General features: G+C 35.2%; 1 protein-coding gene across 2 annotated transcripts in view; it reads left to right on the top strand.

The window, feature by feature from the left end:
• LOC150074994 (sodium/potassium-transporting ATPase subunit alpha-like) overlaps positions 1–25,850 on the top strand; it is a 219,529-nt gene that overhangs the window by 95,686 nt on the left and 97,993 nt on the right. For both annotated transcript variants that reach the window (XM_090388741.1, XM_090388740.1), the window contains exons 8-10: positions 8,887–9,085; positions 20,792–20,903; positions 25,468–25,600. In XM_090388741.1, coding sequence (XP_090244867.1) covers positions 8,887–9,085; positions 20,792–20,903; positions 25,468–25,600 — 444 coding nt within the window. The remainder of the gene's footprint in view (positions 1–8,886; positions 9,086–20,791; positions 20,904–25,467; positions 25,601–25,850) is intronic.

Raw genomic sequence — 25,850 nt, 5'->3', positions numbered from 1 at the left:
TGGGTTGGAAAACTGCTAGCTTGGGGGGCGGATACATGGACTAATAGATTAACAGTAGCGTAGCCGCTGGCAGAGGTAAAAGTGATTCTTGCACTACTTCTATTGAAATGCAATTGAGCAGCAGCCTGGAAAGCAAGGCAATGGGAATTTCCAGGACTGCTGGGAGTCATGGTGGAACAAGAAAATACATGGGCTGTGTTAGGGTAACTAAGAGTAGAAACAGGTGTATGTATACTTGCATGTTCACCAATGCTAGGAGAACAGATAATAAATTCGATGAGCTTGAAGTGCTAGTTAAAATATCAAAGGCAGATATTGTTGGGATATTGGAGACATGGTGTCACACAGACATAAGCAGTGCAGAACTGGAATTTTGGGAGTACATTGTGTACAGAAAGGATAGACAGGAAGGGAGGAGGGGTTATGCTGTTAGTTAAGAAACACGTAAAATCTAAGGAAGTACATCCAATTGATGTTGGTGGACAATGCAATGTTCAGTCTGTTTGGTGTGACATAAGCACTGGGAAAGGAAAAATGAGCGTAAGTGTGTGTGTGTTATAGGCCTAATGAATCTGAGGAGTATAATGAGCAATTGTGCAGAGAAATAGTGGGCCAGTAAATTAGAGTGTCTTATAATGGGGGATTTTAATTTCCCAGATATTGACTGGAATTTATCGGTTGGTCACTCACACACTAGCAAGGCTTTTGTGGATTTATTGGATGATTGTTTTCTACAGCAGTATGTTCGAGAGGCAACTAGAGGGAGTAATACTCTTGATCTGATTATCAGTAATGATTCTTCATGCATCTAGAATCTGCAGCTAAAGGAACCACTAGGTGGCAGTGATCACAGTGTGCTGAAGTGGGGGATTTACTCAAAGAGGTAACTACCATCAGGGGTAAAAGGAAAGGTTTTTGCTTTCGTAAAGGTGACTACGGTGGTCTGAGACAGTATTTAAATTCTATACGGCAGAACCAACTGATGATGTTACCAACAGAAAATTCGTAATCGGAAGCATTCAAAGAATTAATCTTGGAAGCTAATAGGCTTTTCATACCAACAAAGAAATTTTGTTCAAGATTTAGACCTAAATGGATGTTTGTCAGATGAACTAATTAGACATGTGACAGAGAAGAAAAATGCATGGGATACATATAAATTAACATGTGACACAGAAGCCTATGATAGATATAAGCTGGTCTGTAACCAAGTTACAAAGAAGGTTAGGCAGGCGAAGTCAGATTACGAGAAATCTTTGGCAAAGGATGCAAAGAAAAACGGAAAAGAGTTCTTTACTTATGTAAACTGTAGAAGGAAGGGGATGAATCAGATTGGTCCACTTGATACCGATAGTTCAACTGTTGATGATCCTGCTCGGGTAGCTAACAAACTAAATGAATATTTTTCATCAGTATTCACACATGAGTTATTCAGGGAGGGGAATGCCAGAGGTATATTCAACCCTGGCAGTAGACTAGATGATTGTGTAATAACTGAGTAAAGTGGAGGAGAAATTGTTGAAGATAAACACAAGAAAGGCACCTGGGGTGGATGGAATCTATCCAGTTATATTAAAGGAGAGAGCAAAGGAAGTAAGCAAACCCTTAGCCATAATTATGAGAGTTTCCCTGGACTCAGGGGAGGTACCCATGGACTGGAGATGTGCAAATGTGATCCCAATCCACAAAGGAGGATTAAAGGGAGATACAGGTAATTACAGACCTGTTAGTTTAACTTCTGTTCCAGGGAAATTAATGGAGGCACTGGTTAAAGAAGCATTGGAGGATCATGTAGCCAAGACTTCAGTTATAGCTCGGACACAGCATGGGTTTGTTAAGGGGAAGTCTTGTCTGACTAATTTGATTGGATACTATGATGTAGTCACAAAGGGACTGGATGCAAAGAATAACTTTGATATCATATATTTGGATCTTAGAAAAGCCTTTGATACTGTTGCACCTGGAAGACTGCTGCACAAATTGGAGCAGTGTGGCATTGGAGGCAAATTGTTACTGTGGATAAAGGGATGGTTGAGTGCGAGAAGACAGCGAGTGGTAATAAATGGACACTTCTCTTAGTGGACTAATGTTATTAGTGAGTCCCTCAGGGTTCAGTGTTGGTTCATTGTTGTTTTCTGTATTTATAAATGATATTGATGATGGTACATCAGGCTTAATGTCCAAGTTTGCAGATGATACGAAGGTTGGCAGGGTTGTTAATGACAATACACTTCTGCAACAGGATCTAGAAAAGTTGAGCAGATGGGCTGAGAGGTGGCAAATGAAGTTTAACATTGACAAATGTAAAGTACTACATATGGGAAGCAGTAATCCCAGAGTAATGTATCAACTCTGTGGGTACCACACTGACAGTGGTACAGAATGAAAAGAACTTGGGGGTAATTGTGCAGGCAAATATGAAGTTTTCTGAGCAGTGCAGACGGTCTGCAAGAGTAGCTCATGGTGTCTCGTCAATGATATACAGGAATTTTTGTAGCATGGATAAGGAGGTGATTATCCCCTTGTATAAGGCAATGGTCAGACCACATCTTGAGTACTGTATACAGGTCTGGAGGCCTCATTTTAAGAAGGATGTAGAGGTGTTGGAACGGGTACAGAGAAGGGAAACAAGATTAGTGAAGGGAACAAAGGGTTGCTCTTACGAAGAAAGGCTTAAGTTTTGCAAATTACAGTGTCTGGTGGCTAGCCACCTGCGAGGTGATCTGATTGAGGTGTATAAAGCCTTGAATGGTTTGAGCATGGTCAATGCTGATGGGATTCTTTCTCTTACTCAGAATAATCACCTGAGAAGGCATAAATTCAAATTGAGGAAAGACGGTTGTAAGATAGATGTGTGGAAGTTTGCCTTTAGCCAACGGGTGGTTGATTGCTGGAACAAACTTCCATATGTCGTCGTAGAAGTTGATAGCTTAAATAGATTCAAGGCAGAACTTGACAAACATTTGGAGTGAGTGGATGGATGAAATAAGGAGGGGGGGTTGTTTGTTTTTTTTGGCTGATGCTATATAAGTTTGCTTTCTTGCATCATATGCCTTTGCTAATGTTTAGTTTTCTCAAATGGATACAGTGCTGTAATGCAGTGTGAACTTTAATGACATTGATACAGATACATTGTATTTAACCTTACTATAGTTAGCTGCATTATGGCCTTGTTGCCCTTGTGCCATAAAGCCTATAAAAAAAAACAAACAGGCATTAATCCTGATATACCTTCATCAGTATCATTAAAAATATGGGAAAACAATGTGCCCAGCACCAGAGCCTGGGGAACTCCACTAATAACATTAATCCACAAAGAGCAGCATCCATTAATAACTACTCTTTTTTCCTTCTCATCCATCCCTTTATCCATAGCAGTAACTTGTCTTTATGCCACACTGCTCCAATTTATACAGCAATCTGTTAAGTATCAAAAGTATCAAACTTACAAAAAAAGTATTAAAAGTTTTCCTGAACTATCTAAGTTTCTTGCGATGACCGACTAACTGATTAAAATAAATAAATGATATATACATAAGATAAAACAGAGGTAAAATAAGATAAAAGTGTTAAAATATAATATAATAAAAGCGTTAAAATACATAGAAGCTTTCGAAGCAAAGTCTCTCTTCATCAGGTAGTCAGTGAATGGTGTACTTCAGCATATATTGATGGTTACATTAGCAAAAGTCAGCTGGGCATGATTATGTATCATGGGTCTGGTGTCAGTAGAACAGAATTTCATACACGTGATGACTGCCAGTGTTCGTAGTCCTCCAATGCTCCATAGCACTGCAATGTAGTAGATTCTATAATAGGGTATAAGTGAACTCCTCTCGTGCAATTCATAGTACTATTATTGGTAGTTATGTGTAGCGCTTCAAGCCATGAGAGCTGGCGGTAATCACGTGAATAGTCAGCGATTTCAATATCCCTTCAGTGATCAAGATTGTGCTGCTCAACCCAATAATGCCCTGCAACTGCTCAGCATTCAAAATTAGTGGTTCACAGAGCCACCTCATGCTCAGAAACCCAGTCTTTCAATCTTTTACCAGACTCACCTATATAATATCTCCCCCCCCCCCCAATCCGGACACGTAATGCAGTATACAGAACCACTCTGTAGGAAAGGAAGAACAGATGTTTTCGCTTTACAAATAAGACTGTAATTTCCTCCCCGGAAGTTGCACACATTGTATATGATGGAGACACAAAATCCTAACAAGATGTTCCGATATGCCCAGATCATAAGGGATTTAGGCGGTAGAGATAAATTCATTGACGAGAGGAGGATTAGATTGCTCAACAAATTTGTGAGCTTGAAGCTCACATCTATCTAGAACATGAGGTGGATAGCCACAATTTAAAGCTCTGTCCTAATTTTAGAAAACTGCAAGAAGGGTTAGATTGCATAACAAATTTGTTACGCAATCAAACCCTCCTTGCATCAATTAATTTATCTCTATTGCCTACATCCCCTATTATCCAGGCATATCAGAACATCTTGTTATTATTTTTAGGATTTTGTGTCTCCATCATATACAATGTGTGCAACTTCCTGGGAGGAAATTACAGTCGATTTCTAAGGTGAAAACACCTGTTCTTCCTTTCTTATGGGAGGTTCTATATACTGCATTACGTGTCTGGATTGTGGGGGTGTTATGTAGGTGAGTCTGGTAGAAGATCGAAAGACCAGGTTTCTGAGCATGAGGTGGCTCTGCGAACCACTAATTTTGAATGCTCCACAGTCGCCGAGTATTATTGGGTTGAGCAGCACAATCTTGATCCCCGACAAGATATTGAAATTGTAAACTTCATGTGATTATCACCAGCACCCATGGCTTGAAGCAGTGCACATAGCTACCAATAATAGTACTATGAATCACACAAGGGGAGTTCACTTACACCCTATTATAGAATGTACTGTATTGCAGTGCGATGAGCGCTGGCGGTTATCACGTGTACATAATTCTGTTCTACCAACATCAGACTTGTGATACATGATCATGCCCAGCTGACTTTTGCTAATGTAACCATCAGTATATACTGAAGTACATCATTCACCGACTAGCTGATGAAGAGGCACTTTGCTTCAAAAGCTTCTATGCATTTTAATGCTTTCATTATATTTTAACACTTATCTTATTGTATTTTAACGCTTTTATCTTATTTTGTCTCTGTTTTATCTTATGTATATATAATTATTTATTTTAACCAGTTAGTCGGTCGTCTCAAGAAACTTGGATGATATGCAATCCAATGCACAAGGCCTGTTTACTAAAACTTTCCAGAAATCCAAGTATATGATAGCAGAATTATTTTTTTCTTCCAGTTCCACTATTACTGCATCATAGTATCCAGTGAGACAGACAAGATTGTCCCTTAACAAATCGATATTGTAACTGCACTATAATTGCATTCCTGTCTTGATGGTCTATACTTCTTTAACCAATGACTATTGTTTTCCCTGGAATAGAAGTTACGCTAACAGGTCTGTAATTATTTGTCATCATTTGATCTCCCTTTGTGAATTGGGGATACATTTGCACATCTCCAGTCCATGGGACTTATCCTGAATCCAAGGATGCTCTCAAATTATGGCTAAGGATTTGGTTACCTCCTTTGCTGCCTCCCTTAATATAATTGGATGATACCATCCATTCCAGATGCCTTTCTTATGTTTAACTTCATTTCTCTTCCACTTTCCTCTTTGTTATTACAAAATCATTTAAATCAAAATAGTTTAGTTAAATGTTTGCAGCAAAGTGTGTTTATTCTTTAAACACTTTGTACAAATTTTATCATCAACACTACCTATTGAAATGCATGTGATTTTTTTTTTTTTTTTTGCTTTTAGAAAACTTACAAAAATATGGTATTAACTTAGGGTTACAATTATTACTAGCAGAATGTAAACTTTAATTGGGAATGGGGGTTAGATATTTACTTTTTTTTATTTTTTGGTCTGAATTTGAGGGGATTGGACAGTGCAAACCTGAATATATTTAATTTTCTTTTGTTTGTTTGTTTGTATAAATTGTATTAGGATTTTCTGGATTCTTAGTATGACAATACTTAGCCTGGCAATATTTTGTCATTCTTTTAATGGAATGGCAAGAACTAGAAAGAAAAAAAGGAAATTTTTAAATTTTGCGGAAGAAAATCAAAACTATCTCTTCTTCAACTTGTCACTTATTGATGTTGTTTAGAGTATCCTAACCAGCAACCTAATTCAGCATAGAAGTGGCTTTGTCAAAACTAAAATTTTTGTAAAAATTTAAATTAGGATAATTGGAATAGTCTGAGAAATAATTTTTATTAGATGATATGCTGTTAAATCAAATTATGGTTTGATTCCTCCTATAGCAGTAATATTTTTAAGAACATTTGCAAACATAATTGCATTTGTCTTCACTGTCTCTTGATCCATCTGTTAAACCCCCCTTCATGGATTATCCCGATATATCTCATTTTTAGTTTTAAACATTATTTGGAACTACACGAAATATCTCAGGATACAATAATACCCCCAAATTTAGGATTGAAACATATTTTCTCAGGATTTTCTTACGTCTGGCAGCAGATGACTGGCTTTCATTTTACTTATATTTATTTATCGTACAGCAATGTCAGAACAGTAGCGCATATTCCTGTGTCACCAGTAAGCAAAATAAAATTTCCATCCTAAATTCTGAATACTGATAAGCATTAACTAATTAGAAAACTATATTAAAAAATTCGCCGCCCTCTTGAACTGCCACCTGCAAGCAATGCTTATGTCACCTATCCACTTGTGATGGCCATGTGTCAGAATGTAGTTAGTTCATGATTGTTGCTTGTGGTGGGAGGTTACTGCTTGTGCATTCCACTTGATTTTTTAAATTTATTTATATAATGAGTAGTGAAGATGTTTTCTGTTCCTTTCTTTTAGCTCAAGCGCTAATTTATTTTAAAAAATCTGTATAATTTGCAGACTTCTTGGCATACACAAGATAACTCTGGATAGCCGAAATGCATTAATTATTCCTATGTATTTTCTACTAAAAAATTTATAAAAAACACAAAACTATGCAATGAGTATTTGCATGATGTGTACTTTTAATCTGTAAAATAAAAAAAAGTTGATCTGTTATGGCACATTTTCAGGAAAAAAATGTTCTGGGAAGGTGTTAAAGAAAGATATATATCATTTTTTTTTTTTTTGGGTTATCTGAAATTTTATTAAAATCAGGCAAAGAAATCTGGCTTTTTGCTTTTTTTTTTTTCTTTCTTCTTCTTACATATCACATTGGTTATCCATATAATTGTAGCCAACACACTAGATATGTTTGTGCAGCACTGATTGGAGGAATATGACTGATACGAAAACAAAACAAATTCTCAATTGAAACACTGTGCATATTAAAGTGACTATATTTTGTAATTATTTAAGCATTTTGTTATATGCATCTAACCAAAAAGTACTTTTATATATGAATAGTTAGTATTAATGGTAAAGTTAATTATTTAGTTACATTCATCACAAAAAATCAGAACGTTGAATTAATTTAAGAAAAATTAACACAAGGTGTTTAATTACCTGACTTGTTTTATGTATAAGTTGTTTCATAATTTGTTAAAAAATTTACAATTTTATATATAATTTTTATCATTTTAATAACAATGTTTTTTAAATCAGTATAACTTGAAATATAACTGTTATTTGAATTTGTTGTCAAACATATATGTATGCATGTATATAATATACAGTAAACTCTTGATTTAATGGACTAGTAGGGGAGAAGGGGTGTCCGTTAAATCGAATGTAATTTGGGGGGGGGGCATTTTTTATTTTTCTTAATGTAAAAAAAAAAAGCTTTAATACAAGATACAGTACTGTACAATATAAAATTATTTTGCAATTTGGCCTTTGATTTACGGATATCAGAAACAGTTTTTTTTTTTAAGCTGTAAATTTCACAAACACATGCTATTGAGATGCCTTGTTCTAATTTCTCGATTAGCTCTAATTTCTGTGCCACATTTAAGTTCACACGCTTTCTTTTAACTCCTCTATCACTTGATGCCATTTTAAATTGTAAGGATTGCAAAATTATTTAATAAATAAAGTCACAATTCAGAAATCACAGAAAAACTTTGTATACAATCTGACTGCACGATAGCTTGGGGCAGACTGAGACTGAAACAAAGCGAGTCGGTAGACCTGCAGTTTAGTGTCCCGAGTCACGTTCAGCTCACAAGTCACCGCCTGCTCTTCTGTAATCTGGAAAAACAGCTATTTGAACACGTTTTCAGAAAGAATAAAAAATAATTTCCGACTACAATTTCCTGAATTTGATTATAAAAATAAAAGTAGGTAATTATCAAAACAATAATGGAAATAGGTAATTATCAAAACAATAATGGAAATAGGTAATTATTATTAATTTTTAATTAATAATAACACTGAAGTTTTGTATAACCTAAAAAAAATGATATGGTCGAGAATAATATGTACGTTACTGTATTATTATTTGTCCAGTCCATTAAATCTGAAATCCGTTATATCAGGGTCTGTTAAATTGAGGGTTTGCTGTATGTACATATAAAATAAAACTTCAAATCTGGCTGCTTCTGTAATTTTATATTAAAAACAAAAATGTTAATAATAATGTTTGAGTTTACAACAAATAAAAGGTACATCATGGCTGGAAGCTAGGTACTTTAATCTAGAAATTACTCCATAGTCTCACACGTCACTGCTGTTGTTCAATTATTGTAGATTACATACAGCCATAGGAAACTTTATTTTTTTTTCCATAAATATGAAAAAGTTAGATGAGATTTTAATGAGATTTTACATATAATTTATTTTTCAGCTTTTGTTTTTAAATTTTTTTTCTCTAGGTATGTTTAACACTAACAGCCAAAAGAATGGCCTCTAAGAACTGCCTAGTGAAAAATTTGGAAGCTGTAGAAACTCTAGGTTCTACTTCAACCATCTGTTCAGATAAGACTGGTACCTTAACACAAAATAGAATGACTGTAGCTCACATGTGGTTTGATAATCAGATCATTGAGGCCGATACTACTGAAGATCAGTCAGGTTTGTTAGCAGTTGTGATGACTTTAGCATCTTATTTTATGCTAATCTCTATAACTGGTAAAGCAGTGTTTCTCAACCCTATTCATATATATGAAGAAATTGGAGGTCAGCTCTGAAGAGTTAAATCATTACTTAAATATTTTTAACATTTTATTAAATGTGTTAAAATTCTTATGGAAAACTTATAAATCACATACGGTGACAGTTTACAGAGTATATTATTTATAAGTTTTCCATAAGAATTTTCTTGAAATAAAGGTATGTTATATAATTAAAAAGGTTGAGAAACACTGTGGTAGAGAATTTGTTTAGTAAGAGAAATTTTGCAAAATTTATTGTTGCTAATATGAGTGCAATTTATTGTCTTTTCTCATTAAGTATTCTGCTTGTGGTTTTAGAATAGATCTCTTGGATTTCCTTGGCTTCTGCTTCAGTTGCCAATTGGTTTTCCAGTTTGTTATTATTCTTATCCACCTATCATTCTTCATGTCGGCTGTTTGTTTTACCCATTCTTTTTTGTTTTTTGCATCCATTCATTAATAGGTTGAAAAATTTGTTTCCTGATTTCTTTGCTTTTATTTTATCTTTTATTGTTTTATTTTCCTTTTCATTTCTGTAGCTTCATTTATTTGTTTTGTTTTGCTTTATGCTCCTTACATAGCTGCCTACGTTCTGGATTTACAATGTCTTTTTTACTCAATTTGTCCCTTTCTCCATCTCACCATCAAAATATAGTTTGTGACAAGGAGATTCTCACTCTTTTTTTCAGAAACAATTGTACTTTTTTTTTTCTTTTTTTTTTTCTTTTTTTTTTTTTTTTTTTGGCTTAAGTGACTACATTAAAATCAGAATTTTCTAAAAAAAAAAAAAAACTGAATTTCTCCTTATTTTCATTAACAAATTGGCTGTCAGGTGTGCTAATCTACATTGAAAAATAGAAATGCAGGATAAAACCTTGTTTTCTGTAATGAAAACAATGCTGTAACTGTTTATTCATACTTGTATGGTGCAAAAATAATTAATGTTTTTCAATAAGATAACAAAGAAATACAGGTAAAATTTCAGAAGATATATATGAAAGATTTTTCCATGTTTTGTGAAATTTGAAAATTATAATGTGTACTGTATGTAGGTGTGATTTATTTTAGCAGTGGAGAAATGCAATTCAATCAGACATTTCAACAACATGCAGTGCATAGAAAAATGCAGAAACCGTGTGGCATTTCATAGTGACAATGATGTTATACATACCAAATGTTTATTTGCATCTTGTCATAGCACAAAATCTTCCTCCTAAGTTATGCTTGTCATGCAGTTGCCTTGTTCTAAAATGTTTCCCAATTAGTGAAATAACAAAAAAAAAAAAAAAATAGTTGTGGAAGAGCAAGTACAATAGATAACAAATTACATAGATAGGGAAAGAAGCAGTACTTATGGCTCTGAAAAGCAGGCCATTTTCAATTATAACAGATAACATTAATCAAATTGATTTCAAGCTGTATCCTATTTTGGTGGCCTTTCATAATAATAATAAAAAAATAAAAAAAATAAAATAAAAAATCATCATTTGAGAGTAGCTTGGTCTCGATGACAACATTGAAAGCTCTACAGAATACAACATTGGGTTTCTTCTTCTGAGCAACCTGAAAGCATGTAGGGTTCCTTTTAAAAACTGCACTTAGTATTGATAATGCACATTTTATTATTGATAATAAAACTTGGCTCTGTGGTTGTGAAAGAAAAGATCAAGTACTTGGTGGTAGTGGGCTGTCTTTGCTATCTTATTAAGTGAATGAATATTTGATGGAAACTTCTATCTGGAGAGGTGCTAAAAAGTAGGGTGGATTTAAATTGATGTATGCCACTGAAGTAAAAAAATAAATAAATAATTGAAGCATATGTATACGTGTTGGTTGTCTTTGGTGAAATATAACTAGAATGTAGAACAGTGGCAAAAGTTCGACAAAGGTATTTAAAGAAATAAGTTAAAAGTGATGACAAAAAGCCATATGAGTGCATTACCAAATTGAAAAGTACAACAGGCAATCCCTAGTGAGCACCATTGACTCATTCCAAATCCTATTCATGATCCAAAAGAAGAAGTTTTTAAAGAAGACAAATTAATGAACTCTTCAAGAAAACTTCTGGTGAAAGCAATTCTAAACAGGCCAAACAAGCTCATAATTGTCATGTTATCACTTTTGAAGAATGTTTGTTCGTGTTCCTCTCTTTTGCTGATCCTTGAGGAACTCCGAGGACTTTTACTTAGAGAGTAACCATTAATTGCAATCCTCTGCCTTGCAGTCACTGTACAGTCCATCTAAATATGTTATCCATGATCCTATTTCAGCTTATACAGTAACCTCTTATGATAGACTAAGTCAAATTCTTTGCTAGAATCCAAATTAATGTGTTAAAATTATTCTGTACTTCCAACAATTAGTGGTTCTGTCAGTATAACTAACCAGTTTGACTCATTTTTGCTTATCACCTCATGATTTTCCGTACCACTGAACTCAGATTGACTGTCTAATTATCCACTTTGCTCTTAAATCTCAATAATCATCTTTATTGGCAATACATTTTTGCTTCACCAATTCAAAGCAACCTGTAGAGTTCAATGATAATGAGTACTGATGGTGCAATATGCTCTCTCACTTCCTGCCTCAAAGTTACTGTGGAATCTTACTTGGCTTAGGCTGAAAAGTTTTCCTAATAAATATTCTTCTGTAATTGCAGTATTACTAATTTTGTATTGCTGAGTTTGACTTAGATGGCTAGAACAAGCTGTCATCCATTATTGTAAGGGATGGATCGGTGAAAAAAATTTTTTTTTGGCTATCATAGCGCATGCTTTCTTGCATCATATACTAGTTTCTCTTCACAATGATCTTGTCAGACACGCATTTTTGTCTGTCAAGATCAGTGTTATATACACATTCAATTCATTGGCAAAACCAGCTGGATTATGACTTCCCCACCCCATTACACAAGGAGCTGATCTGATTTGTTCCTTCTTAATATTCATCTGTGCGTAAACTGCATCCCTGCTCTTTCCATTTCTGCTTATCAGCCTTTGTTGGCCTAATCTTTCCAGTGGTACCACTACTGATAAAATAAGCTGCTGTAGGCTTCAGTACTTTTCATCATCCTAACTTTCCTTTGCTACCTTTTTCTGCTCTGTTAAGCTGGTTGCATTGTTATTTGTTCATTTTAGTATCCTTCTTACACTGTATTTTCTTAATGGTATATATATTCATTCATGACTTCTTTGATATTGCTTTCAAGTTATTCTGAAAATTTGATGTATTTGCCCTCCCTTCTCCTATTATCTGCCCATTTGATACAGGCAATGTAGCATCTTAAATTAAGTCCTTGAATTAAAACCCAGTTTTGCTGATGGTCACATTCCTGGTATTTTCCCTACTTGCTGATACAAATAACCATCATTTAGTTCATTTAAAAATTTTGCCACCCATGGAAAGTTTCTTTCCCACTTGTAGTTATTAAGAGACAAATTAAAATTATATGTAATAAGGCATTTAGACTTGCTTGCCCATTCCATCTGCAACTAGAGGCCCTTCTCATAATCCTCCTGGTCTGCATAACTTCACTCTCATTTCACATTTGCTTTAATGACACATTGATTTAATGCTGGCACATGTTCCAAAAGTGGGAGAAGTTTCTTTTCATACTTTGGTTCTAGTCCATACTTTGCAAGGTGCAATCATCCTAGGTATCGAGATATCCTAACATTCAAACTGAAATAAAATCATAAAGAAACTAGTGATGCTCTCCCCTAGCAGTGCAAGTACATATATATCTGTCCAAAGAGATACACTCGTCAAAGGAAGAGTGCTGTATCTACAGGAAATGAAATGGAAAAGAACAGACAAGCACCATTTCTTTAGGGAATATCATTATTTGTAAATTCCTGAAGGATCATATTTCAGTCATTGACTACTGTCCAGCAAAACATCAGCAGATGTCTCTATATGGTCTGGTTGCAGAATGTAAGGATTTACATTCTACAACCAGACTAAATTTGAAATACAATCCTTTTTGAATTCATAAATGCAGATGTTGACACTCTTCCTTTGGTGGGTGTGAGGATGCATCTCCTTAGCTGGAGAGTCATGTGTTTTCACTGCTGGGAGTGTGTCAATTTTTTAAAATGATTTTATTTTAATTCAGTTGTTAGAATGTCTCATTATCTAGGTAGCAGAACTGCACCTTAACAAGTATATAACCCTAACTATTGCATTAATTTGCCATATTAGTTTTGTAGTATAATTACTATTCCTTTCTTCCACATTTGCCTCTGAGATTGTTTTCGTAATATAGAGTAAGTACAAAGGACTTATTTCTTTATGTTAACATTTTTAGTTTTGAAGTAGGTCACAAACTATTTTGAAGTAATTTCTGGCAAAGAGTGCAAACAAAATTACATCCTTCATAGGTGTGAAAACCATATGCAGTGGAAAAGTTTTAGATCAGATTGAAAAAGTGATCAGAATAATGGTATAGGGTATAGGGAAAGTTCTTTCCATATACCAATTATTCAGTTTAATATATAAAGAAAAATGCATGATTAGGCAGCAGACTGGATACTGGATTTCCAAAGGCATAAGGTGCTGGTCCCACAGGAAGTATATACTGTCAGTGACTATCATCAAGGAAACAGGAAATATTTTGTGCAAAAAGGATAGGAGGAATAGGACTGAGGTATGTCTACCAGGAGCAAAAGTTAATGATGTAAAACAGTTGTGGAGCACACAGTTGCTTTTACAAAAGACTGGCTCTTAATGTCATATTTGTTTATGTACATGTTGGTATTCTGATGCTATTAGGAATAAACAATCTTAGGATTTACTTCATAAGTACAGAGCAATGTTGAGAAAGAGCTGTGAGTCAGGATTAAATTTGAGTATCTGGATGCAACACTAGCATGTTAGAGAGGTAACAAAATAAAGAAATACTCTTTATCTGCTTATCAGCAGTGACACTTCGTGCATTAAGAATCTCCAGACAAAGGAACCAGTAGGCACTAGTGATCACAGCCTCCAGCCATGGTAGGAGGGAGTACATTAAGAGAGCCTTGTCGATCAGTTTGGTCCTGGAGAAACAGTGCAAGTTTCAAAGAATAGAATTTTTCTCTATATAGTCTGTTTATATTAAACAGAAGAGGCAGAGTTTACAGAGATAGGATACTCTTAAACAGAAACGGTGCATGAATATTTAATATTAATGTAGTGTTAGATAGGCCAGAATACTACTAGTTTGAGGGTGGAAAGATTATGTAGACTGCATAGATAACATTAAGTCAGTTTGGTGTGATATAGCTCTGGAATAACAAAAATTTAAAGTAGTGATATATTAGAGGCCAAATGATTGTGATGATTATAATAAATGGAGAACCAGTAAATCAATGTCTTATGATGGGGATTATAACTTCATGCATATTGACTGGAACTTATGGGTTGGTTATTCATACAGTAGCAGAATTGTTCTGGATTTATTGGATGGCTTTTTCCAATACTAGAATGTTAGAGGCATCAAGAGAAAGCAATACTGGTGATCAGCAGTAACACTTTGTTTCCAGATAAAGGTAGCATTGGTGGGCAGCGATTGTGGTGTACTGATGTGGGATTTATTTAAACATAACTAACTACTGTCAAGGATAAAGGAAAGGATTTTGCTTTCATAAAGATGACTACAGTGGTCTTTGACAGTTTAGATTTTTTCACTGGTTAGGCCAACTTGAAGATCTTAACAGCTGTAAATTTTAAATAGGAAATGTTCAGGAAGTAATCAGTCTAAGCTTTTTATACCAAATAAGAGATTATTCCTGGTTTAGACTTAAATGGATATTAGATGAACTGATGAGACTAGTGACTGAGAAGAAAAATGCATGGGATAATTATTTTAAAATGAAGATTGGTGCAATAAAGCATCATATGTATCATTTTAAGCAATTGCTATTCTATTATTAGCATCATATGTTTAAGAGTGTAAATATTCTATATAATATTGGTGTAAATACACCATAGAAAACTCTTAAATGAAGAACTGTTTGTAGTTTGAAGGGGCATCATTTTATCTGTGTCTCATATTGTGCTCCTCCTTCACAACGAGTTGCTGTGTATTGCACTACCTCGAATAAGTAATGCTTCACCAAAAGAGAAGACTATTGTTACTTAGTCTTCTCTTTTGGTGAAGCATTACTTATTCGAGGTAGTGCAATACATGGCAACTCGTTGTTGAAGGAGGAGCACAATATGAGATACAGATAAAATGATGCCCCTTAGAGTTTTCTATGGTGTATTTACACCAATATTATATAGAATGGGATAATTATATATTATCAGAGGACACCTACTGTAAGTATAATCTAATCTGCATTCAAATGGAGGAATCATGCCAGCAATTATGAAAAATACAGGTCTGGAATGAACAGGCATTGAATAGTACAACAGATTCTCAAAAGTAAATCTGCTGGAATGGGTACAGAGAAGAGCAATGAGATTAATGAGTGAAGAACAAAGTGGTACTCCTGCCAAGAAAGACCAGTTCTGCAAATTGGAGCATCTGGAAACTAGGCACCTGTGAGGAGATCTCATTGTGGTTTATCAGGCTTTAAATGAATTGAGTAAGTTAAAAGCTGATGGCACCATTCTGTTTGATCAGACAACACATATGAGGAGACAATAAATTTAAATTGAAAAAAAGGATGGTTGCAGGCTATATTTTTGGGAATTGGCCTCTTTAGCCAGCAGGCAGTTGATTTTAAGAACAATACACTCCCACCTAGTGTTGTGGAAGTGGATATTTTGACCTAGACAAATTCTTAGAGAGGATGGAGAAGTGATATGGGAAGGGGTTTTTTTTTTTTTTTGTTTCTGATGATGCATAAGCTTGCTTTCTTGTGTAATTTTTCACCATTAATACTAATATTACTAAATCTTTGGCTGAGAATGCAAGAAAAAAATAGTAGCAAAGAAATCTTTGCTTATGTTACCACTAGAAGAAAAAAGAATGAACCACATTGGCCCATAAGATGCTAATGGCATAACTACTGACAGCTGTTGACATTGCTGAAAAACTAAGATTTTGCATCTACATTCTTCGGCAGAGAAACTTTAGGGACATAAATACCGTAGCTGGGAGCCAAATGATTTTGTGATAACTGAGAAAAAAGTGGAAGAGAAAGTGCTGAGGCTAAAAGTAAATAAGCCACCTGAGGCTGACAGAATGTATCCAATTACATTAGAAGATATAGGAAAAGAGATAAACAAATCTTTATCCACAATAATGGGAGCTTCCTTGATTTCAGGGGAGGTCTCTACAAATTGGAGATGTCCAAATATCCCCCCCCCCTATTCAAAGGGGAGGGATCAAAGGGCAAAGTGAGTACTTATAAATCTGTAAACTTGCCTTCTGTTCTCAGAAAAATGGTGTCAGTGGTTAAAGAAGTGCAGGCTCATCATAACAGAAAAAAGCAATACTTTTGATTTGATTTTCAGATTGACACTTCATGCATTAAGAATCTTCAGACAAAGGAACCATTAAGCCATTTGTTCTAACAATTAAGCCAAGTTTACTTCCATGTGATATTGTGGAAGTGGGTTTACTTGTGGCTTTCTGTTTTTTTTTTTTTTTTTTTAATTCTGTTATTTTCTGACTTCTTGCTTCATTTATTTTGCTTATTACTATTCACCTGTTCCTCCTCCCCATCCCATTTTCTCTTATCCAGTTGTATCCTGCACTATCATCTTTTTATGCATTTGACTACTCCAGTAGTCAAATGCATAAAAAGATGATAGACAGGACAGGAAGGCAGGAGGGGTTATGCTGTTAGTTAAGAAACAAAATCTAAGGAAGTGCATCCAATTGATGTTAGTGGACAATGCAATGTTGAGTCTGTTTGGTGTGACATAAGCACTGGGAAAGGAAAAATTAGAGTAGGTGTGTGTTATAGGCCTGATGAGTATAATGAGCAGTTGTGCAGAGAAATAGTGGGCCAGTAAATAGTGTCTTATAATGGGGGATTTTAATTTCCCAGAGATTCACTGGAATTTGTAGGTTGGTCACTCACACACTAGCAAAGCTTTTGTGGATTTATTGGATGATTGTTTTCTACAGCAGCATGTTCGGGAGGCAACTAGAGGGAGTAATAATCTTGATCTTGTTATCAGTAGCGATTCTTCATGCATTAAGAATCTGCAGATAAAGGAACCACTAGGTGGTGGCAGTGATCACAGTGTGCTGAAGTGGGATTTACTCAGAGGTAACTACCATCAGGGGTAAAGGGAAGGGTTTTTGCTTTCATAAAGGTGATTACGGTGGTCTGAGACAGTATTTAAATTCTATATGGTGGGACCAACTGATGATGTTACCAACAGCAAATTCAAAATGGGAAGCATTCAAAGAAATATTATTGGAAGACACTAGAATATTCATACCAACTAAGAAATATTGTTCAATATTTAGGCCTAAACGGATGTCAGATCAACTAATTAGACATGTGGCAGAGAAAACAAATGCATGGGATACATATAAATTAATAGGTAACATAGAAGCCTATGATAGACATAAACTGGTCCGTAACCAGGTCACAAAGTAGTTTAGGCAGGCAAAGGCAGATTACGAGAAATCTTTGGCAAAGGATGCAAACAGAAACAGCAAAGAGTTCTTTACTTATGTAAACTGTAGAAGGAAGGGGATGAATCAGATTTGTCCACTTGATATCAATGGTTCAACTATTGATGATCCTGCTCAGGAGCTAACAAACTAAATGAATATTTTGCATCTACATTCACACATGAGGAGTTATTCAGGGAGGGGAATGCCAGAGGTGTATTAAACTCGGGCAGTAAGCTAGATAATCTTGTAATAACTGAGAGTAAAGTGGAGGAGAAATTTTTGAAGTTAAACGTAAGAAAGGCACCTGGGGTGGATGGAATCTATCCAGTTATATTAAAGGAGGCAGCAAAGGAAGTAAGCAAACCCTTAGCCATAATTATGAGAGCTTCCTTGGAGTCAGGGGAGGTACCAGTGGACTGGAAATGTGCAAATGTGACCCCAATCCACAAAGGAGGATCAAGGAGAGACACGGGTAATTACAGACCTGTTAGTTTAACTTCTGTTCCAGGGAAATTAATATAGGCACTGGTTAAAGAAGCATTGCAGGATCATCTAGACAAGATGTCAGTTATAGCTTGGACACAGCATTGGTTTGTTAAGGGTAAGTCTTGTTTGACCAATTTGATTGGATACTATAATGTAGTCACAAAGGAACTTGATGCAAAGAATAATTTTGATCTCATATATTTGGATCTTAGAAAGGCTTTTGATACTATTGCCCATGGAAGACTGCTGCACAAATTGGAGCAGTGTGGCATTGGAGGCAAATTGCTGCTATGGATAAGGGGATGGCATTCGAGGTAAATTGCTGCTATGGATAAAGGAATGGTTGAGTGGGAGAAGACAGAGTGGTAATCAATGGATACTGCCCTTCATGGATTAATGTTATTATTGGAGTCCCCCAGGGTTCAGTGTTGGTTCCATTGTTATTTTCTGTATTCATCAATAATATTGATGATGGTATATCAGGCTTAATGTCCAAGTTTGCAGACGATACAAAGGTTGGTAGGGTTGTTAATGACAGTAAGTACAGTACACTACTGCAATAGGATCTAGAAAAGTTGAGCAGATGGACTGAGAGGTGACAACTGAAGTTGGACTTTGACAAATGCAAAGTGCTGCATATGGTTATCAGTAACCCCAGTGTAACATACCAACTGTGTGGTACTACACCCAGGGTTGTGGAGAATGAAAAAGACCTGGTGATAATTGTGCAGTCGGATATGAAGTTTTCTGAGTAGTGCAAACAGGGTGCAAGAGTAGCTCATGGGGTCTTGTCAGTGATATATAGGAATTTTGCTTCAGGGATAAGGAGATGATTATCCCCTTGTATAAGGCAGTGGTCAGGCCACACCTTGAGTACAGCATACAGATCTGCAGGCCTCATTTTAGGAAAGATGTAGAGCTGCTGTAATTAGTTCAGAGAAGGGCATTGAAATTAGGGAGTGGAACAAAGGGTTACTGTTACCAGGAAAGACTTAAGTTTTGCAGTTTGCAGAGTCTGGAGACTAGTGAGGTGATCTGATTGAGGTGTATAAGTCTTGAATGGTTTCATCAAGCTCAGTGCTGATGGGATTCTTCCTCTTGCTCAGATTCCGCTCCTGATGGGTATAAATTCAAATTTAGGAAAGAGTTGCAGAATAGGTGTGTGGAATTGCCTTTAGCCAGTGGGTAGTTGATTGCTGGAACAAACGTTTGTCTGTCCTTGTGGAAATTGACAACTTAAATAAATTCAAGGAAGAACTAGACAAACCTTTGGAGCTAAAGCTAATGGATGGGTGAAAGTGAAATGGGAAGGGGTTTTTTCCTGATGCTGTATTCATGCTTTCTTACATCATATGCTTCTACTAATTCTAAATGTTAAATGATGATCAGAGAACTAGTAGCTATGTTTTAATGCTGCTAAATGCAATGTCTTACACTTGGGGAATAGCAACCCACAAATAAATTATACATTTAGTGGGGTTGAATTAAAAACAGAGGAGTAAAAGGACCTTGGAGTTACAGTACAGGCAGATACGAAGTTTTCTGAAGAACGTAAACAGGAAGTCAGGAAAGCCCAAGGTATCCTATCGATGATTTATTGAACACTAACCAGTAGTGACAGGGAGGTCATAATGCCACCTGTGTAAGGCAATTGTATGACCACATTTGGAATACTGTTTTCAGTTATGGAGACTTCATCTGAAAAAAGACATTGAGCTTCTTGAAAGGATCCAAAAACAGGCAACTCTAATGGTGAGATCAACGGTAGGATGACTGTATGAGGAAAGACTCCAATTACATTGACTACAGAGCTTGGCAACCAGGCACCTCTGAGGTGACCTGATTGAGGTTTATAAGTCTCAGGGAGGGATTAGTAAAATGAATGAAGATGGAATTGTCACTGTTATAAAGAATTCCAGAACTAGGGTTCATAAATTCAAACTACAGGGATTTGGGTTTAGATTAGATTGTGAAAGTTTTTTTTCTTTTAGCCAGTGAGTTGTTGATTGCTGGAACAAGTTGCCCTTGCAGGTGGTTGAGGCTGACAGTTTGAATAAATTCAAAGGTCAACTGGATAGTTACCTGTGTGAGAAGAAAGCTTTTTTTTTTTTTTTTTTTTTTTTTTTTGCGAATGCAGCAAAAGCCTGTGGGTTCCTTGCACTGTATGGCAAATACTATTACTGCTGTTACTATTTGAGAAGAACATTGTTTTGGTGATTACTACATTAGCAGCAGCCGACCGGGCTAGCCCGGTGGGTCAAGTACCTGCCTAGCAACCCAAAGGTCGCGGGTTCGAATCTCACCTCGGGCTTGGATCAAAGTACTGCAGCAAAAACCTTGGGAGGTGCATTATGGTCACAGAAGCCGGTGTGCCAACAACTACCAAAAAAAAAAAAAAAAAACATTAGCAGCAATTTTGTAGTGAGTTAAATACTTAATAAACAAATTTTTAAAGTTGTTTGTATGGTATGTGTGTTTATTTCATACATAATCTCATGTATTTTTTCTTTATTTGTGTGATCGTTATTTTGTTATATAAATACTAATTTTTATTTATTTTTTTCCAAAAACAATAAGGAGTGCAGTATGATAAAACATCACCCGGATGGCATTCCCTTTCCCGAGTAGCCTGTCTGTGCAGCAGAGCAGAATTCAAACCTGGGCAGGAAAATATACATATATTAAAAAGGTATCTAAATAATAGTATTATTGACATTTATTTAAATGTATTTTGATGATACTAGTTCTTTACAAGAACTAGTATCATCAGAATAGATACCTTTCGTTGTCAAGTCATTTAAGAAGTGTGGCATTTGAAATGCCATAGATGGAACCGAGGATGAGGCAATATATTAAGACAGTGATTCGTCATCAGTCACAGATGAAGATGAGCTAATGGATGGGAGTTTTGACAGTGATGAGTTGTATGAATTTTATGATGAATAAAAGTTGAGTTCAATAACTTTTATGTAATACATTTTTTTTTTTTTTTTTTTTTTTTTTTTCAAATTTCGGGCCCCAAAATTAAGATGCGTCTTATACATGGGGAAATACGGTAATTGCTTAAAGTAAAATGAGAACAGAAGTTGAGTTAAAAAAAAAAAAAAAAAAAAAAAAAACCCTCCTAAATCCTGAAAATCAACAGATTGCATGAGTTTAATTCTGAACAAAAGGCATAATGATATATTTTAATTTTTCATTATAAGATAAACTAGGAAACATTGCTGAATTATTATGAACTTAATCGATAACTCAGCAACGATGCCAAAATAAAAAGTTTATTTAACAACAAATAAGCAAAGTAAATTAAATAAATCTTAAATTAAGTGTGCCCATGCTTTTGGTCCACCCAGTATATATTAGGTTGATATTTACATAAATCAAAGAAGCTATTCAACTTGATTGTGGCTAGCACTGAGTCATAACTTGAGTTCTGATTCATGCTGTGTATGTTAACCTGACATCTAATTTAAAAAAAACAAAGTGAATATTGTGCAAATGTATTCAGGAACTGACACTGCATTTTAACATTACTGAATTTGTTGCAGCTTGCTTTTGATTATAAGCAGCAAATGGATCCACAATTTTGTATTAAAAACAAAATGTATTTTTCTCTAGAGTGAATCCTCACTCTAGACATAGTAATGCATGAATTTCCCATTTATCTGCAGTCTGTCTGAATTGATGCATGTTGAATAGAAGGCATTTTATGGTTTAGCTGCATTTTAAATTGTCCGATACTACTGATCAATAAATTTGCATCAAATTTTTTATTAAATTAGGAAAATATGCATGTAGAAAAACCCAAGGAAATTAAAAACAGCTTTTCGAGAAGATGCATTGTCCATTGAAGATGTTCCTTTCACTGACTACCCTTCAATTTTATCCTGGCAGCAAGTTTTTGCATGTTAGGATCTTTGCCAACTTGCTACTGCTCATGATCAACATCTTGTTCCATCCATCATTACTGGTGATGACGAATAATGGTTGTATGACTATCACTGAGAAACAAAGCCCCAGTCCCTTCACTTGGAAGACTCTGTTCTCTCCAAGGCAAAAAAAAAAGCAAGACAGTCCCAGTCAAATGTAAAGATCATGCTTATTGTATTTTTTTTTTTAATTGAATGGGATTCTTCATTATGAATTTACCCTGCATGGTCAAACAGTGAACAAGAAATACAGTAGATTCTGGTTATTTGGGACACATCGGGACTAGTGCAATTTGGCCCAATTAAGTGGCTGCCCCAATTATCCAAAGTTTCACGTAAAAAAAGTTAAAAATACAGTGGACCCCGGCTTTACAATTAGTTCACTGTACAATCAAATCATGTTACGATGGAGTCACCATAGTAAAGTACCGTTCACTATATGATGTGTAGTAAGTGCCAGTCATTGTGATCACGTTTGTGAATTGAATTTTAATTCTATTCTAATTAGTGAAAATAGGAGTATTCTATTCTAATTAGCAAAAATAGGAAGAATATTATCCATGAGTTATAAAAGTAAAGATATATTAAGCACAAATTTACCCTTTATTACCTTTCCAATTTAAAAAATTAAATGATACGTGAAAATCGGAATAATTAATACGTACTGTAATATGTACATACTAACTAATTGACATATCTGTTCACTGACATTTGTGGGTGGGGATTAAAATTTAAAAAAGTAAAAAGATAAGCAATCAATAACAAAAACACAGCACATGCACAAATTGCAAGTAACACGATGTGTGCAAGTGAGAATGGAGTAACAAGTTATGAAGCTTTAAAAATAGGAATGAAGAGAAGATTCTGAAAATTAATTTTTTACATGATTGAAGATTTCATGGAAGTGTAAACACATTTCACCGTAATAACCCACAGAATTCCAGCTATCGGTATTATCGCAAATTCAATAAGATTGAGTTTACTATCCGTTTATGATAGATTGCACTAACAGAAAAGCCCAATAAACAGGTGACTGCTAATTGTTTTATGGTTGTGACCTCCAGAAATCTGATCGAACCACGTGGTATGGTCGGAGACAATCGTAGGGTAATTTCCAGTGCTGCAGTCTCCTCTGCCGATTAAACGGCACATTGTCCCAATTAAGCAAAGTAAACGCTGGCTATTTTCTCGATTGGGTTTTTGTTTTTTTTAAGATTTGCCCCAAATAAATGGCAGCCCCAATTAACCGGTGGCACAAATAACCGGAATCCACTGTATTACAAAATAGTTCTATGGTGACTGCGCGATGTTCAAAGAAAACTGACAAAAAAAAGTGGGAATTGGTGCTTTCATCATGATGGAATTTTTCATTCATGAATTTCTTGTGAAACAATCCAACACTGTGGGTGATGGAGTGCATCACCTTATCCACCATACTCACCAGAATTAGTTCCCTGTGATGTTTTGTTTCCCAAGCCAGAAACCTGCTTGTAAAGTCACAGATTTGTGAAAACTAAGAAAATTATTCAGAATGTGACACAGGAATTATGAGCTTTACAAAAATAAGCCTATCAGGAATGTATCTAATAGTTTCAAAAGTGCCAGAATCTCTGTGTGTGTGTAGTCTCAAGGAGATTTCTTCGGAGGCCTATTGGAATAACTGGTATTCATTTCCCAACTATTAATTCACTCTTTGAGCTTCTTGATCCTCTTCTCAAAGGAGGTTGCACTCAATTCTTGTTTATTATTAGTAGTGGCAAATGAAAGCAAGCTAATATGTACCATCCATAAAAAGAAACTACCCCACATCATTTGTTCATTCCCTCTGACAGTTTGTCTAAACCCTTCTCAGATTTATTTAATCTACCCACTTCCACAATACTCAAAAGTATTCACCAACAATTAGTTACTCTAGCAGGAAGAAAATCTTTGCATATCTGCCCCGCACAACCCAATTTCAGTTTAAATTTATTTCCCCTTGTGTGTGTCTTCCAAGAAAGTGTAAGGATGCTATCGGCATTTAGTTTACTTGATTCATTTAAAACCTTTCCTAAACACTTCAGTCATGTCTCCTTGCAGATGCCTAGACTCCAGATGCTACAATTTTCAGAACTGAACTCTTTCTTGGTAAAAGTAACATTTTGTTTTTGTTCCCTTGATTAATCTTGCTGCTCTTCTATGCACCCATTCCAACAGATTATATCCTTCTTAAAATGTGACTACCAGATCCATATGCAGTGCCCAAGGTGCACTGCTACCTTTTGAGGAATAATCGCCTTGTCTCTGCTGGCAGAGTTCTTGTTTATCAATTACAGAACCCATGAGCTAACCTTGAAGCCTGTTTGCACTGCTTAGAAACCATGTCAGATGTACAATTACCCTTAGGTCTTTTTTGTTCTTCACTACCTTTGTCTAAACCCTTTGTCTATACTGTATCTTGTGTATTTAAAATGTTAAACTTCATTTGTTACTTCTGTGCCTATCTGCCTAATTTCATAGGTCTTGCTGGAATAGTGTACCCTAATTCCTGTCATTAACCACTGCCACCAGCAAACCGAGACATTAAGCTTCTCATTAATCTTTTATTTCAGTCCTCCAAGTACAGCAACTTACACTAATCATCAAGCAAGCTGATTAGCGGTCATAAGCTTCCCCTATTTACTTCATTAAATTTGTATATGATAACTAAGATTTTTTTTGCAGTTATCAGCTTGCCTTCTTTTTGGTTTACTTAATCTGTTTTTCATGAGACTTGCAAATTTGAGTGGATTTCATAACATAGTATCTCCCCCCCCCACACACACACACAAACATGTCAAGATAACTTATTTGATATGCATGCCCTCCTCCCAAAGAAAAATTTTCAGCAGTGCATATATAACATCTTTTTTGGAGCAGCAGCCCACAAAGGGTTACCAGGGTTTAGCAGTTAAAAACAATTTTGTGGGAGGGGAGGCTTCTACAATTGATTTAAAAGCCACTGCTTTTATGCCTTAAGAGTCATAATTAACACAGAAGCCTGCTTGCAGCAGATTTCTGGTTGCACTGTTATACCTTGAACCAAGAACAAAAATTATAAAATAAATAATTAGGAAAATTTTTTTTCCTAAAGTACTGATGAATGTTAATGATAAATTTGCTAATTACATAATTCTTAAAATTCAGAATTACATAATTAATTTTATATGAATATAGATAATGAATTTAAGAAATATTCATTATTACTAGTTATTAATGATCATTATGGCAGTGCTAATTTTTATTATTGAATACTGTATTTTATTAATTATATTAAGTTTCTCATTTCTATTCAATATACAATAGGGACTGCACTGGTGATGCATCTGAATCTGCAATTTTAAAATGCATGGAATTGGCTGTTGGTGATGTAGTAGGATATCGTCGACGAAATCCAAAAGTGTGTGAAATTCCTTTTAACTCCACCAATAAATATCATGTAAGTCTTTAACCTTGTGACATTTCCTGCATTTATTTTCGTAGTAATAATTTAAGTTTTCTAGAGTGAAAGAATCAGCTAAAGCTTCTCTATTTCCTATTAGATCTTGAGCCCCACATCTGTTTGCAGCATGACAACTCATATGACAGTTTTATGCATGACAATTTGCTGTATATGCCAATCTGTATGACATTTTGCTCTATATGATAATTTAGTTTTTGACAGTTTGAACAAAAATCAGTGGCTATGA

The sequence above is a fragment of the Mastigoproctus giganteus genome, chromosome 14, assembly GCF_048544385.1.
Source record: "Mastigoproctus giganteus isolate SK-2022 chromosome 14, ASM4854438v1, whole genome shotgun sequence".
NCBI lineage: Eukaryota > Metazoa > Arthropoda > Arachnida > Uropygi > Thelyphonidae > Mastigoproctus > Mastigoproctus giganteus.
The sequence above is the reverse complement of the archived record's forward strand: the minus strand, read 5'-3'. Positions and strand labels throughout refer to the sequence as shown.